Source organism: Scyliorhinus canicula, chromosome 1, assembly GCF_902713615.1.
Source record: "Scyliorhinus canicula chromosome 1, sScyCan1.1, whole genome shotgun sequence".
Lineage (NCBI taxonomy): Eukaryota > Metazoa > Chordata > Chondrichthyes > Carcharhiniformes > Scyliorhinidae > Scyliorhinus > Scyliorhinus canicula.
This window is the reverse complement of record NC_052146.1, coordinates 220,534,551-220,550,017: the sequence shown is the minus strand read 5'-3', so window position 1 is coordinate 220,550,017 and position 15,467 is coordinate 220,534,551. Positions and strand designations below refer to the sequence as shown.

The 15,467-nt window shown below is 52.9% G+C and overlaps 1 protein-coding gene across 2 annotated transcripts in view; it reads left to right on the top strand.

Annotated features, from left to right (window-relative positions):
• rsph3 (radial spoke head 3) overlaps positions 1 to 15,467 on the top strand; it is a 105,380-nt gene that overhangs the window by 54,665 nt on the left and 35,248 nt on the right. For both annotated transcript variants that reach the window (XM_038808176.1, XM_038808186.1), the window contains exon 6: positions 13,467 to 13,629. In XM_038808176.1, coding sequence (XP_038664104.1) covers positions 13,467 to 13,629 — 163 coding nt within the window. The remainder of the gene's footprint in view (positions 1 to 13,466; positions 13,630 to 15,467) is intronic.

Sequence of the window (15,467 nt, the reverse complement as noted above, 5' to 3'; positions counted from 1 at the left end):
CCTCTCCCTGATTGCCTCTCCTTTGTGAAAACATGCAAATTCATTAAGAACCATTCCAAGGTTCACTTCCTCCATAAACAAGTTCTCCTTATGGTCCAGAATAGGCTCTTTATTTAGTTATCTAAATTAATTTCTGGCAAGTCTGAGATTTGGCTCGGAACCCCCATCTTTGGCAATATGCTGTCGCTTTCCAAACTTGTGCCAAAATGTCCTTAAATTCTGAACGCGATCTAATGAAAACGTTTATTAGTGTAGTAGTGAGCGGGAATTGCTGGGTGTTTCCCCACGGCGGAACCAACGAGACCGCTATCGGTATGTAATGCCAATTAAAGGTGATAATGATGCATGGGCTTCATGTCGGAAATGACTGATTGGGCCCAGCAGCTCGCCTCTAACGAGGGAGAGCAGCACTTAAACTGATCCCGTACAGGAAACCCCAGACAGCACTCAGCCATGTCACAAAGGAGACCTGCACCATGATTCAGAGATGGCCAAACTGTTAGACGCAGTGGAGTCCAGAAGGGATACCCTGTTCCCCCACGGGGGTCGGGGAGTCAGACACAGGACAGCCAGTGCTGCCTGGGAGGAACTGGCAGTGGCCATCATTGCGGGGAGTGTCACAAGGAACACCGCCACCCAGTGCCACAGAAGCTCAATGACTTCCACCGGGCCACACGGGTGAGTTGGCATCACCCCCCGGCACCAATCCTACCTGCCACCCCCCCACCTGATGACCCTGAGTTTGGCACTAAACCACCCCCGCCCCAGCACAATGCTGCACCTGTGCCCTGGCACACCCTGGTACCCACCTACGTGTAAACCGCACCCATCACCAGCAGCGGTACCACACCTGTGCTCCGCCATATTTCCCACCCTGCGATGCATGAAACGTGAGCCTCACTATGCCCTCTGTTTGTCCACAGGAGAAGTTGGCCCATAACAGACGGCAGAGGGCCCATACCGGCAGTGGGATGCCGGACATCAAAGTCCTTACCCCATACAAAGAACGGGCCCTGGAAGTTGTGGGGGTGGCTGAGGACAGATCGGTCACCAACGTCAAGATTGGCCTGCACCGCAGAGGTGAGTATCCACAGCCCCAACCCAGATGACCCATCACAGATGTGTTGTTCATGCCAGCCGTAATGATCCTCCCCTCCCACTGACCACATATCCAATCTCCCGCAGGATCTCAATCTGGTGGTGCTGGTCAATCCGCACCCCTGTTCTCCTGAGTGGTGGTGACTCAGGGCGTTGCTCAGTTAATGATGGTCATGGCTGAGGGCCTTGGCCGCATGTCCCAGTCACTGAGGACCATGACCCAGATGCAGGTGGACATTGGTGAGGTATTGCACAGCATAGCCCGGTCACAGAGGGGCATTGATGAGGCCATCGACACCATAATGGAGACAATGGGGAGATCACAGAGCTGGCAGAGCCAGATGATGCAGGGGCTGTGAGCTCAATCCAGCTGCCCTTCCATCCTAAGGTGATTTCCAGGGCCCCACGGGCGCCAACTGGGAGGAGAGAGACGGCGAGGCATGTGCCACCGGCAAATCGGAGGGACATTCTGGCTCCCGGCCTTCCAGAGGATGCCCGCCAGGGGCATCAAAAGTCACAGCATGCGGTAAGCAGCTGGCTGCCTTCATCTCTGATGAGCATCCTGGGGTCACACACAGACGTAGCAACAGAGCACGGAGGACTACGGAGGTTGAGGATCACTGAGAGGGCACAGAGGGCGAAGGGGGCAGGACCATCTATAGCTAGGGGCAGTTAGGGTCACCACTGTGCACCATTAAACACGTTACACCCCAGACATGTGAAGCTTCTGTCATATGATTCTGCATTGCGGGCCGGCCTGCACCCTCCATCACCTGGTTGCTCTCCCCAAGCCCCAGCCGCCCTGGGCACGGTGGTCCTAGATCTGGGCTCTCCACCAAGGCATGTGCAGATTATGGGTGTCAACGGCCTGTCATCCGACAGACAGGAGGTAGACTATGGCAAAGATCAATATTTTTCAAACTTCTTTGACCCATTTTTAACAACTAGCCACCCTTCGTGACCTACACCACCCGACCCACCATTTCCGTTTACCTTTAATGTGACAGGTGAGCCTGCTTGGTCCTCATGATCTCACTTGCTTTATCATTCAATGTTACATTTCTGCTAAGGACTTCAGCTGATGATTTAACATCTCATTGCATCCTTTGAAAAAAATTAAGAGGTTTGTCCTCTAACTCGCCATGCTTCAAATGCCTTTGAAGTTTTGAGGGCTTTAATCTTTAATTTTGCCAGTAATTCCCTGCATATAACACAGACAGACTTTGAATCCTGATTTGCAGTGGCACAATTATTAACCCATACCTCAAGAAATCACCTTTATGCTGCTTTGTTCCTGTTTTCAGCATCTTCTTCATGGGTTGTCACCTGAGGCCCTGGAGTTCACACCAGCACTGCTCGTACCAGCCTCCCCGAACAGGTGTCGGAATGTGGCGACTAGGGGCTTTTCACAGTAACTTCATTTGAAGCCAATTTGTGACAATAAGCGATTTTCATTTCTTTTAATTTCATTCATTTCAAATGAAGGAATCGCCCTCGCACGTGAAATCAGTGTAGGAAGCGTATGGCCTGCTCTCTCCCGCCGCTCCAGGCAGGAAGACTCTATCAATTTTTTTTTTTTAATGTGCTCCCGGGTCAGCGTGCTGACAACAGGAGCAGGCAGTCTGCCTCGCTGGGCTCCAGGCCTGTGCACTGCTGAGGGGCCATGTATGCACGTGATGGCCGGCATTCTGAAAGCTGGATGCGGGCAGCATTTTAAAATGTTGGTCGCGGCCATAACTGATGGACCTGCGACCCTCCCGACACCCACCCGTGATCCACCAGCTGGTTGCGACCCTAACTTTGAAAATGATTGACATTGATTGAGGAGCACCAGAGCTCAGCTCACAGCAAGATAGCATCACCATCCTGCTTTGTATATTGAAATGCTGACAGTGCCAACGTAGGCCCATCGCCCTGGAATGATGTGACACAAACCCTGGCAGGGTGGAACAGGGTGATTGTGGGGGGGGGGGGGGGGGGGGGAATGGTTGGGGGAGAGGGAAAGGTGGATACGGAATTGGGGGGAAGGAAATATTACTGGGGAGAGAGGGGGAGGGAGAGGCGGTTTGGTGCAGGGGGATGGTGGGTGGGATGGGGAGAGGGGTTAAGGTGACGGAGGAAGCCATGTCCTTTGACAAACGGATGAGGATGAGGGCCACCCTGACCCTCCTAGCATGCCGGACCCTCAGCTGCCTGCCCTCCATCCTCCCCTGGCTCATCCTCCACGTCTGGCGCCTCCTTGCTCCCCTCCTCCGATGAAGCCGCAAGTTCCTCCCCCTCCACCCAGCCCAGGGGTGACCTCCCACCGATGGTGGCCGATCTCCCCGACTAGGCCCGTCCTCTCACCAAACACTGGGCAGCATCCCTGGTGCCCCCATGCTGATTGCCCGATTTCTAAGTTGACTACTCACCTCCTCCAATCCCCAGAGCAGCCATTTTGCTAGCTTCAAGTTTTTAAATAGGTGTGCTAAAGGGCGCCTTCATGACCGCTCACTGCTGAAGTAAAAACCTCACCACTATTTGTGGTGGTATGATTAACATAGCTGCCTGCCATTGGTGCAGAACACCGGCTTACCATTGGCCCTGGTCAGTCATGTGCCTCTCGACCGATTGGTTGAGACCAGTCATGTGATGGCTCCCCGATTGGTCGAGAGGCTGAGTTAACCCCGCCTCCAGGGTGAAGTATAAATACCCAGCACGCCCGGCGGTCGGCCATTTACTGTAGTCGACCGCAGGGCTAGCATCTAGCTTATTAAAGCCTACTTTTGTACAGCAACTCGTCTCGCGTTCAATTGATGGTTCATCAATTTAATAAGTTAGAATTTTGAAGGTGGAGCTCCGGATCAAGCCCGAATGCCTCCGCATCAGCCCGCAAACTCAGAACGCTTCAGAAATCTTTAAACTTTGGCTGGCATGTTTCGATGGTTACCTGGCGTCCGCAAACAGCCCCCCCCACCATGGCACAGAAGCTTCACATCCTCCACTCCAGCGTGGGCATGGCGGCCTACGCGATGATTGCGGAGGAAAAAGATTACGACGCGGCCATGGATAAGCTGAAAGGACAGTTTCTTAAACCGGTAAACAGAGTATTCGCCCGACATCTGCTGGCTACCAGACAACAGCTCCCCGGTGAGTCATTAGACGATTTTTACCAGGCCCTCGCTGTCCTAGGGAGGAATTGCGCCTGCCTCCAAATTTCAGCCACGGAGCACATGGAACTTCTGATTAGAGATGCTTACGTGGCTGGGATGCAGTCTGCCGCTATCCGCCAGCGGATGCTGGAGAAAGACGACCACAGCCTAACTGAGGCACGGACTCTCCACCTCCCTGGAGGTCGCCGATTTAAATGCCCGCGCCTATGTCCCCAGCCGTGCTGCAGCGCCCCGGGCCTCCTGGCACGCTTCCCCACCGCCATCCGCCAATCCTGACCCCCCTCAGGCCTGTGCCGCGGGACGCCCCGACAAGTCCGCGGGGCCCCGCTGCTATTTCTGTGGGTTCGCTAAACACCCTCGCCCGCGCTGCCCAGCCCGCTCCGCCCTCTGTAAAAGCTGCGGGAAGAGGGGACACTTTTCGACGGTCTGCCAGGCCAAATCGTTCGCTGCTGTTCCGCGCAGCGACCGGGGATCCCCCCCCCTCCGGGCCCTTGCGGGCCCTTCCAGCACACTGCGCCAATCTCTCCCCCCGCCCCTGGGCTCCTGCGCCCGGCCTGCGCACCTCCCCCTCTCCTCCGGGCCCTTCCAGCGCACCGCCCAAATCTCTTCCCCCCCCCACCCCCGGGCCCCTGTGCGCCTCTCTGCCCCCGCTCTCAGCCGCTCTGTTTGGCCCGCCGGTCTCCGCCTCAGAGTCCCTGTGGCCTCACCTGAGTATGATTTCCCTAGATGAGGGGGCGGAGCTACACCCATAGGCCAGGGGCTTCATGGGGCATAAACACCCCGGCCCAAGTATGGGCCAAGCATGGGAGACCCTTCGGGGACTAAGAGTTTGATATAGTCGGTAAAATAAAATGTTTCTTACAATCATCGCTTCCGTGTGGTCGCTCGCCTGGAACTTTCCAGATAAGGTGCCACATCGACGGTTACGACACAAGATAAGAGCACATGACATAGGGGGCAATTTAATAGCACGGATAAAGGATTGGTTAGCTAACAGGGAGAAGAGAGTACGAATAAATGGGTTTTATTCAGATTAGCAAACTTAACTAATGGAGTGTCACAGGAACCACTGTTGAGGCCTCAAATATTTACAATCAACATCAATGACTTGGATGAAAGGACCAAATGTATGGTTGCTAAATTTGCTGATGACAAGATAGGTAGGGAAGTAAGTTGTGGAGAGGAGGCAGAGAGTCTGCAAATGGATATCGACAGGTTAAGTGAGTGGGCAAGAATTTGGCAGATGGACTATAATGTGAATCAATAGGAACTTAGCCACTTTGGCAGTAAGAATATGAAAGCAGCATTGTTATATGAATGGAGAGAGACTGTCGAGCTCGTTAGTACAGAGGGATCTGGGTGTCTTGGTGACATGAGTCACATTATGCAGGCGCAGCAAATGGAATGTTGGCATTTATTGCAAGAGAAATAGAATGTAAAAGTGGGGAAGTGTTACTGCAGCTGTACAGGGCCTTGGTGAAACTACATCTGGAGTACTGCATACAGTTTTGGTCTCTTTATTTAAGAAATGTGTTAGAAGCAGTTCAAAGCAGTTTCACTTGACTGATACCTGAGATGAAGGACTTATCTAATGAAGAAATGTTGAACAGTTTAGCCCTATACATATTGGAGATTAGAAGAATGAGTGGTGATCTTATTGAACATATAAGATCTTGAGAGTGGACCTGATAGGGTGGATACTGGGAGGATGTTACCTCCTATGATGAGACTTTTTTGTTTCTCTTTGTATCATTAGAGTGTGGAATTCTCTTCCCCAGAAGGTAGGAGGCTGGGTCTTTAAATGTATTCAGGCGGAGTTAGATAGATTTTTGTCAGATCAGGGAGTCAAGGATTCTGGGGTGCAGACAGAAAAGGGCAGCTGAGACCACAACTAGATCCATCATGATGATATGGAATGGTGGAGCAGGCGAGCAGGGCAGAATGGCTTGATACTGTCAAGGTGATGGATACTGACAACATCCCAGCAATAGTACTGAAGTTCCAGAACTATCTGCACCCTTAGCCAAGCTGTTCCAGTACAACACTGGTATCTAGGTGACAAAGTGGAAAATTGCCCAGGTATGTCCTGTCCATAAAAAGGACAAACCCAACCACATGATGATGAGTCTATTCGATCATTAGCAAAGTAATGAAAAGGGTCATCGACAAGTGGCATTTACACAGCAATACTTGTTTGCTAATACACAGTTTGGGTTCCACCAGAGCCACCTGGCCCCTAACTTCATTACAGCCTAAGTCCAAAAATGGATAAAAGAGGTGAGGTGAGTGTGGCTGTCCTTCACATTTAGGCAGAATTTGACCGAGTGTGGCATCAAGGAGCCTGAGCAAAACTGGAGTCAGTAGGAATCATGCAAAGGGGAAGCTCTCTGCTGGTTGGAGTCATAAGTAGCACAGAAGAAGGTGATTGTGGTTGATGGAGCCCATGACATCGCTGCAGGAGTTCCTTGGGAAATGTATGCTGATGATTGCACAATGAGTGGTAAATGCACAATTGGAGGAACAGAGTTCTCAGAGGGTTGTCGAACTGGAGCAGATTATTGAGAAATATGGTGGAACAAGGCCATTAGGGATTTGAACACATAGGTGGCGGTATTACGGAAGCAGGAGCCACTGTAGTTTTCAAAAATCAATTTATGGTATGTAGACATCATTGGCTAGGCCAGCATTTATTGCCCGTCCCTGGATGCCCTTGAGAAGGTGGTGGTGAGCTGCCTTGAACCACTGTAGCCGCTGATGTGTAGGTACACCCACAGTGCTGTTAGGGAGGGTGGTCCAGGATTTTGACCTAGCGACAGTGAAGGAACAGCGATATATTTCCAAGTCCGGGTGGAGTGATTCAGAGGGGAATTTCCAAGTGGTGGTGTACGCCAGATAACTACTGCCCTTGTCTTCTAGATGGTAGCATTCGTGGGTTTGGAAGGTGCTGTCTAAGGAGCCTTGGTGAGTTCCTGAAGTGCATCTTGTAGATGCAACACACTGCTGCCACTGTTCGTCATTGGTTGAGGGAATGAATATTTGTGGAAGAGATAGCAATCAAGCGGGCTGCTTTTCCTGGATGGTGCAAGCTTCTTGAGTGTTTCTGGAGATGGAGTCCTCCATCCAAATGGAGAGTAATCCATCACATTCCTGACTTGTGTCTCACAGATAGTGGACAGGCTTTGGGGAGTTGGGAGGTGAGTTACTCGGTGCAGAATTCCTACCTCTGACCTGTTGTTGTAACCACAGTATTTATATGGCTAGTCCAGTTCAGTTTCTGGTCAATGGTGGGGACGTCACTTATGGTAAGGCCACGGAATGTCAAGAGGCGATGGTTGAAGATGGTCATTGCCTAGCATTTGTGTGAGACAAATGTTCCTTGCCACTTGTCATCCCAAACCTGGATATTGTCCAGGTTTTGTTGCATTGTGAGGAATCCTGAATAGTTCTGAGCATTTTGCAATCATCAGCGAACATCCCCATTTTTGACCTTGATGGAAGGAAGGTCATTGATGAAGCAGATGAAGGTGGTAGGGCCTAGGACACTACTCTGAGGAACTCCTGCAGTGATGTCCTGAAACTGAGATGATCAACAAGCACAATGTGGTGATAACCACTGTAGATATGCATACTTGCAGTAGGGGGATGTATGGCTGTACCTGTAATACAGGTTCCTCCGGTAAGCCCCTGCCGGCTAGCTCTGCCCACAGGGAGCTTGTGTATAAATATGCGTGTGAGTCACTCAGACCCTAGTCTACAGTTGCAGCCGGAGGAATAGCATCACACAGCAATAAAGCCTCGTTTGTACTTGTCTCTCATCTTTGAGTGCAATTGTTAGCGCCACAATTTATTGCTGTGTGATTTTCCGTTCACCATGGACATCAGAATCAAGCCTGACCGTCTGCAGCTGGATCTGCAGACGCCTCACGCCAGGAAAGACTTTGTTCACTGGCTTGCAGTCTCCGAGGCCTACATCTCTTCAGTAGACCGTCCTCCGACGGAGGCTCAGAAAAGCAACACCTGTACTCCAGATTTAGCTCCAGTGTCTTTCCACTAATTCGAGATGCGACTGACTACGCCAGAGCTATGGAACTGCTCAAGGAGAACTATGCACAGTCGGCGAACACCCTGTTTGCGAGGCATCAACTCTCTACTCGTGTCCAGCAGCCGGGTGAGTCGAATGAGGACTTCTGGAGGGTCCTTATACCTCTGGTACGAGACTGCGACTGCCGGGCCCTGACAGCCACGGAACACTCTTACTTACTCATGCGCGATGCCTTTGTTACAGGCATTACATCGGACCCCATCCGGCAACGACTACTGGAAGGGGCCGCCCTCGACCTCGTGGCCACAAAGACTCTGGCGTTTTCCATGAAGGCCGCCTCCCGTAGTGCGCGCTCTTACTCCACTTGCCACTCAGCCCACCCGTCCTACCCCTCGTGGACCCCGCAACCGGCTGACCCAGCAGCCGTCCCCACGCACTACGCCTGCGCTGCTCGCCGCACCGCGCTCCCTGGGGGTCCCCACTGTTACTTCTGCGATCAGCAGAAGCACCCCCGCCAGCGCTGCCCGGCCCGCACCGCGACCTGCAAAGCTTGTGGCAAGAAAGGCCACTTTGCAGCTGTGTGTCAGTCCCAGACGGTTGCCGCTATCGCGCCCCCATTCCGCTCGCCTCAGCCGATCGCTCTATGGGCCCTGCCGTCCGCTTCCCCCGACCCCACGTGCGATCAGTGAGCGCTGCCATCTTTCGCCGCCCCCGCCACGTGCGCTCCATGGGCGCCGCCATCTTCATCCCCCACCGCCATGTGCGTTCCATGGGTGCTGCCATTTTGTCCGCCACCATCTTCTCCCACACAGGTACTCCAGACGCTGCCATTTTGTCCTCCCCCAGGACAGGGCCACGGGACATGGGTCGCTACCGCTCCTCGTCGGACTCATCTGACTCGACCGCCGATCACCCGCTACTTGCCTCCGTTACGCTCGACCAGTCGCGTCCTCGCAACCTGGCACCCTCTTCCACATAGGTGCTGGTCAATTGCCACGTGACCTCCTGCCTCATCAACTCCGGGAGCACCGAGAGCTTCACCCACCCGGACACGGTAAGGCGCTATCCCCTTGCGGTCCATCCCACCAACCGGCAGATCTCTCTTGCCTCCGGGTCCCACTCTGTCCCGATCCGGGGTTTCTGCCTGGTTAAACTTACTGTACAGGGCGTGGAATTCGACCGTTTCCGTCTGTACATTCTCACCAACCTCTGCGCGTCACTCTTACTAGGCCTGGATTTCCAGTGTAATCTCCAGAGCCTCACCCTCAAATTCGGCAGACCCCTACCTCCCCTCACCATTTGTGGCCTCGCGACCCTCAAGGTCGAGCCTCCCTCACTCTTTGCCAATCTGACCGCAGATTGCAAGCCCGTCGCCACCAGGAGCAGATGGTACAGCACCCAGGACAAGGCCTTCATCAGGTCCGAAGTCCAGCAGCTGCTTCGGGAGGGTATCATCGAGGCCAGCAACAGTCCTTGGAGAGCCCAGGTGGTAGTGGTTAAGACCGGGGAGAAGCACAGGCTGGTCGTGGACTACAGCCAGACCATCAACCGGTACACGCAGCTCGACGTGTACTCCCTCCCCCGCCTTTCTGATATGGTGAATCAGATTGCACAGTACCGGGTCTTCTCTACTATTGACCTGAAATCCGCCTACCACCAGCTCCCCATCCGTAAATCGGACCGTCCCTACACTGCCTTCGAGGCAGACGGTCGTCTGTACCAATTTCTTAGGGTTCCCTTCGGCGTCATGAATGGAGTCTCGGTATTTCAACGGGAAATGGACCGAATGGTTGACCGGTACGGACTGCAGGCCACCTTCCTGTACCTCGACAATGTCACCTTGTGCGGCCATGACCAGCAGGACCATGACGCCAACCTTTCTAAATTCTTCCACACCGCATCTCTCCTTAATCTCACGTATAACAAGAAGTGCGTGTTCCGCACAGACCGCTTAGCCATCCTCGGCTACATAGTCTAAAACGGACTACTGGGGCCCGACCCCGACCGCATGCGCCCCTCATGGAGCTTCCACTCCCCCACTGCCCCAAGGCCCTCAAACGCTGCCTTGGGTTCTTTTCTTATTACGCCCAGTGGGTCCCACAATACGCGGACAAGGCCCGCCCACTTATCCAGTCTACACATTTTCCCCTCTCGGCCGAGGCAAAACAGGCCTTCGCCCGCATTCGATCTGACATAGCCAGGGCGGGGATGCACGCAGTAGACGAGACACTGCCTTTCCAAGTAGAGAGCGACGCTTCAGATGTCGCACTTGCCGCCATGCTGAATCAGGCAGGCAGACCCGTGGCATTCTTTTCACGCACCCTCCACGCCTCCGAAATTCGACATTCCTCTGTTGAAAAAGAGGCCCAGGCAATCGTTGAAGCAGTGCGGCACTGGAGGCATTACCTGGCCGGCTGGAGATTCACTCTCCTCACTGACCAACGGTCAGTAGCCTTCATGTTCAACAACACGCAGTGGGGTAAGATCAAGAATGACAAAATCTTGCGGTGGAGAATCGGGCTCTCCACCTTTAACTACGAGATCTTGTATCGCCCCGGCAAGCTCAACGAGCCACCAGACACCCTCTCCCGAGGTACATGGGCCAGTGCATAAGTGAACCAGCTCCGTGCCTTGCACGAGAGCCTTTGCCATCCGGGCGTCACTCGCTTGTACCACCTAATCAAAGCCCGCAATCTGCCCTACTCCGTCGAGGAAGTACGGACAGTCACCAGAGGCTGCCAGGTCTGTTCCGAGTGCAAGCCGCACTTCTACCGGCCAGATCGCGCGCGCCTGGTGAAAGCGTCCCGCCCCTTTGAACGCCTCAGCGTGGACTTCAACGGGCCCCTCCCCTCCACCGACCCCAACACCCACATCCTTAGTGTGGTCGATGAATTTTCTAGGTTCCCCTTCGCCATCCCATGCCCGGATATGACGTCTGCCACCGTCATCAAGGTCCTGGATTCCATTTTCGCCCTGTTCGGTTTCCCCGACTACATCCACAGTGACAGGGGGTCCTCGTTAATGAGTGATGAGCTGCATCATTTCCTGCTCAGCAGAGGTATTGCCTCCAGCAGGACTAACAGCTACAACCCCCGGGGAAACGGGCAGGTAGAGAGGGAGAACGGGACGGTATGGAGGGCCATCCAGCTGGCCCTACGGTCCAGGAACCTCCCAGCCGCTCGCTGGCAGCAGGTCCTCCCTGACACGCTCCATTCCATTCGGTCACTACTGTGCACCCCAACTAACAGTACACCACATGAACGTGTTTTTGCCTTCCCTAGGAAGTCTACATCCGGGGTGTCGCTCCCGACGTGGCTCATGACTCCGGGCCCAGTCCTTCTCCGTAGGCATGTCCGGCACCACAAGGCGGAACCCCTGGTGGACAAAGTACGCCTTCTCCACGCCAACCCTCAGTATGCCTACGTGAAGTTCACAGACGGCCGCCACGACACAGTCTCACTCCGGGACCTGGCTCCCTCAGGTGCCGATCCCATGCCCACACCCCTTTTCCCCCCGCGCCACCCTCCTTTTCCCCGGCACCCCCCTATTCATCCCCACCAGGTCCATCCCTCGTCCCCCTGCCCACACTAGAGGACACGGAAGATTTTGGCTCGTTCTCGGAGTCACCCCGCCAGCAGCCAGCACCAACACCGCCATCACCTGCACCGACGTCGCCACCACAGCTACGCCGATCACAGCGGAACGTTGGACCGCCGGTTCGGCTCAACTGGTTTTTTTGTTTGAACCTTTTTGTACATATTTCATCCTTTGTATTATAGTTACACGTCACCCCCGCCGGACTCATTTTTACAGGGGGTGAATGTGGTGATAACCACTGTAGATATGCTTACTTGCAGTAGGGGGATGTAATACAGGTTCCTCTGGTAAGCCCTCCGGCTAGCTCCGCCCACCGGGATCTTGTGTATAAATATGCGTGTGAGTCACTCAGACCCTAGTCTACAGTTGCAGCCAGAGAAATAGCATCACACAGCAATAAAGCCTCGATTGTACTTGTCTCTCGTCTTTGAGTGCAATTGTTAGCGCCACACACAGCATGATGGATTATGTGGACTTGTGCAGGTTAGGATATGAGCAGTAGAATTAGACTGAGTTTGTGGAGAGTTCAGATTGGAAGGTCAGCAAGAGAGCATTAGAATAGGCATAGAGATTGGGCAATGCTGCAGACATGGAAATAGGCAGCCTTTGTGCCGGAGGGGATATGAAGTTGGAAACTCCGTTTCGGGTTAAGTTGAATGGTAAAATTGTGAACCATTGACTTCATGTTAAGGCATGAACAACAAGTTGGGGGGGAGGGGTGTTGAAATTAGTTGAGAGATTACAGAGTTTATGCTGGGAATATAAAATTATAGATTTGGTCTTTGCAGTTTTAGCTGGAAGAAAGTGTGGCCCATCGAGGACTGGATGTGGTACAGATGAACAAACAACACAGCGGAGATACTGAGAAAGTCCACGGAGAGGTAGAGTGGCTGAATTTTGACTTGCATATCAAACCTGATGCCATTTCTTAGCATTATGTGGCATGTAGTTAAGGACGTGGAGGAAACCAAATCAAGATTCCTGGAGGAATGCTCAGAGAAGCCAATGCTGCAGGTGTTCCGGCAATGATTCAATAGATAAAAATGGAACAAAGTAAGAGAAGTTGCACGTAGCTGGACATGGAAAGATGGGCAGTGAAGGAAGGTGACTGTTGGTAGCTGCAGAGAGGGCAAGAAGGGCCAGCAGGGATAGTGTACATTTGTCATAATCATAGAGGATGTTGCTTCTGATTTTGATGGGGCCATTTCAGTGCTGTGGCAGTGGCAAAATCCTGATGCATGTAGCTACAGCCTTGTAGCCCTTTTCTCTGTGCAGCGTCCTTTGTGGATGAGGTAAGTATCCTGTCACTGGTCTTCAACCAATGAGGCTCTCACTTGATGCTGCGAATTATGTGGAAGTGATCTTGTTCTACTGATGTTACTTTTCTTGTTTGTGTAACTTCAATTTAAAGGAATTATGATGTTAGTCTATGAACTGTACTTTGCTGCCAAGGGTATTCCAATGAAGTTCTTTGATTATGAAGTTTCAAATGTAGTATGACATTCCTATCACAGCAATCAGCAAATATAGTATTGCAGTTTCACTAGGTAATATTGGAACTTTGTGGTATTTTACAGAAACGCCGCATGGAACAACAGCAGAACGTACTAAAGAAAGAGAAAGACACTGCAGATAAGATTGCAGCTCGTGCATTTGCCCAAAGTTATTTAGCTGATCTAATTCCTACAGTCTTCAGTACTCTTCGGGATAATGGCTACTTCTATGACCCCGTGGAGAGAGGTTTGCTTGCCTTTTAATATATTTTATAACTACATTAACATTTGCAATAAAATATTGCTGAGATATGATTTTTCTAACTAATGAATTTGGTTTGAGGATTAGCTTATCTTTTTGCTCTGTCCCCCAATCCCCTGGCATCTTCTCTATCATTATTGAACCTCATGCACCTCTCATTTAAAATCTTGGTTCTCTACTGCACACCAAGTTTCTCATCGAGTTGTGTTTACCACTTTCCTCCTTCAGCCTCCCCGGTCAGCGTCTTTCACCTTTGGTGATTTCAGTTTCCATCACAACTCATCACACTGTATCTCCTCTGAATTTATTGCCCTTCGATCTTCCCTACATCACCTTCCCCCATTCATATTCATGATCATTCCCTTGACCTTACCATGTTAGGTTGCCTTATAATACCCATTGTGTCAATCACAGATAAGTCCATCTATTTTGTATTACTCTCCACAGGCTTCCTGCATCACCCTCCTCAATCCCACTTCTTTACATGCCCACTCTTGGAAAAAATATTTCCTTAAGCTGTTGCTATCTAGCTGGCTAACCTTTCACCACAATGGGCGGAATTTTGTCATTTTTTTTGGTTAAGTGTCATCTTGGGTAGCCTGCTGACAGGGTTGGTGGGTTTTCGACCCATATTTTTAAACTGATGGATATAAAAATTGTAAAGATCAGGGGCAGGATTCACCGGCTCCCCGCTGGGTCGGAGAATCGCCGGGGGGCTGCGTGAATCCAACACCCGCCAGCTGCCGAATTCTCCGGCGCCGGACATTTGACGGGGGCAGGAATCGCGCCGCGCCGGTCGGCGGCCGCTCACAGCGGCCCCCCCAGTAATTCTCCAATCCGCAATGGGCTGAAGTCCCGCTCGTTCTATGCAGGTCCCGCCAGCGTAAATTGGATTAGGTCCCTTTCCGGCGGGACCTGCGGGCGCGGGCGGGCTCTGGGGTCCTGGGAGGGGGGGGGGGTGATCTGGCCCCGGGGGGTGGCCCTACAGTGGGCTGGCCCGCGATTGGGGCCCACCGATCCGCAGGCGGGCCTGTGCCGTGGGGGCACTCTTTTCCTACGCGCTAGCCGTGTGGTCCTCCGCGATGGCCGGCGCAAAGGTGAACCCCCCGCGCATGCGCAGGGATGATGTAAGTAGCCGCTGACGCTCCCGTGCATGCGCAGACCCGCGTCGGCTGGCAGAGTCCTTTCGGTCCCGGCTGGCGCAGTGCCAAAGGCCTTCCACGCCAGCTGGCGGGGCGCAAACCACTCCGGCGGCAGCCTAGGTGCAGAGGATTCCGCACCTTTGGGGCGGCTCGACGCTGGAGTGGTTCATGCCACTCCGTTCCGCCGGGACTCCCCGCCCTGCGATTCCGGGAGACTCCCGCCCCAGGAATCAAGACGTAACACTGACCAGTTTTAATTGAGCCCATTCCACCAGAAACACAGGGTGGATTCTCCACTGCTCACCGCCGGTAGTGGAGACCCCGATGGGGTGGAGAATCGGGGTCGGTGCCGGGAGTTGGCGGGCGCTGATCCAAACACGATACTCTGAACCCCTGCTGGCAACGAGTTTCAGGTTCATGCCCACGCAACAGTGAGAGGATGTAAATGAACGCAAATCGATCTTAATGACCCATTTGCATCCATTTAGCGCGTCGGACACCCTAATCTCTGGCCCGCTGTGATTCTCAGGTCCCCTGAGCCGAGAATCATATTGCTGGGGATTACAACCAGTCTCACCAAATATGAGCTCGATGTGGTGGACCTCGCAGTGTGCCAAAGGGGTAACTCATTAAGGGAATTGCCTCCAAAGTCCTTCTGAGGGCCACTCTCTCCACCCCACA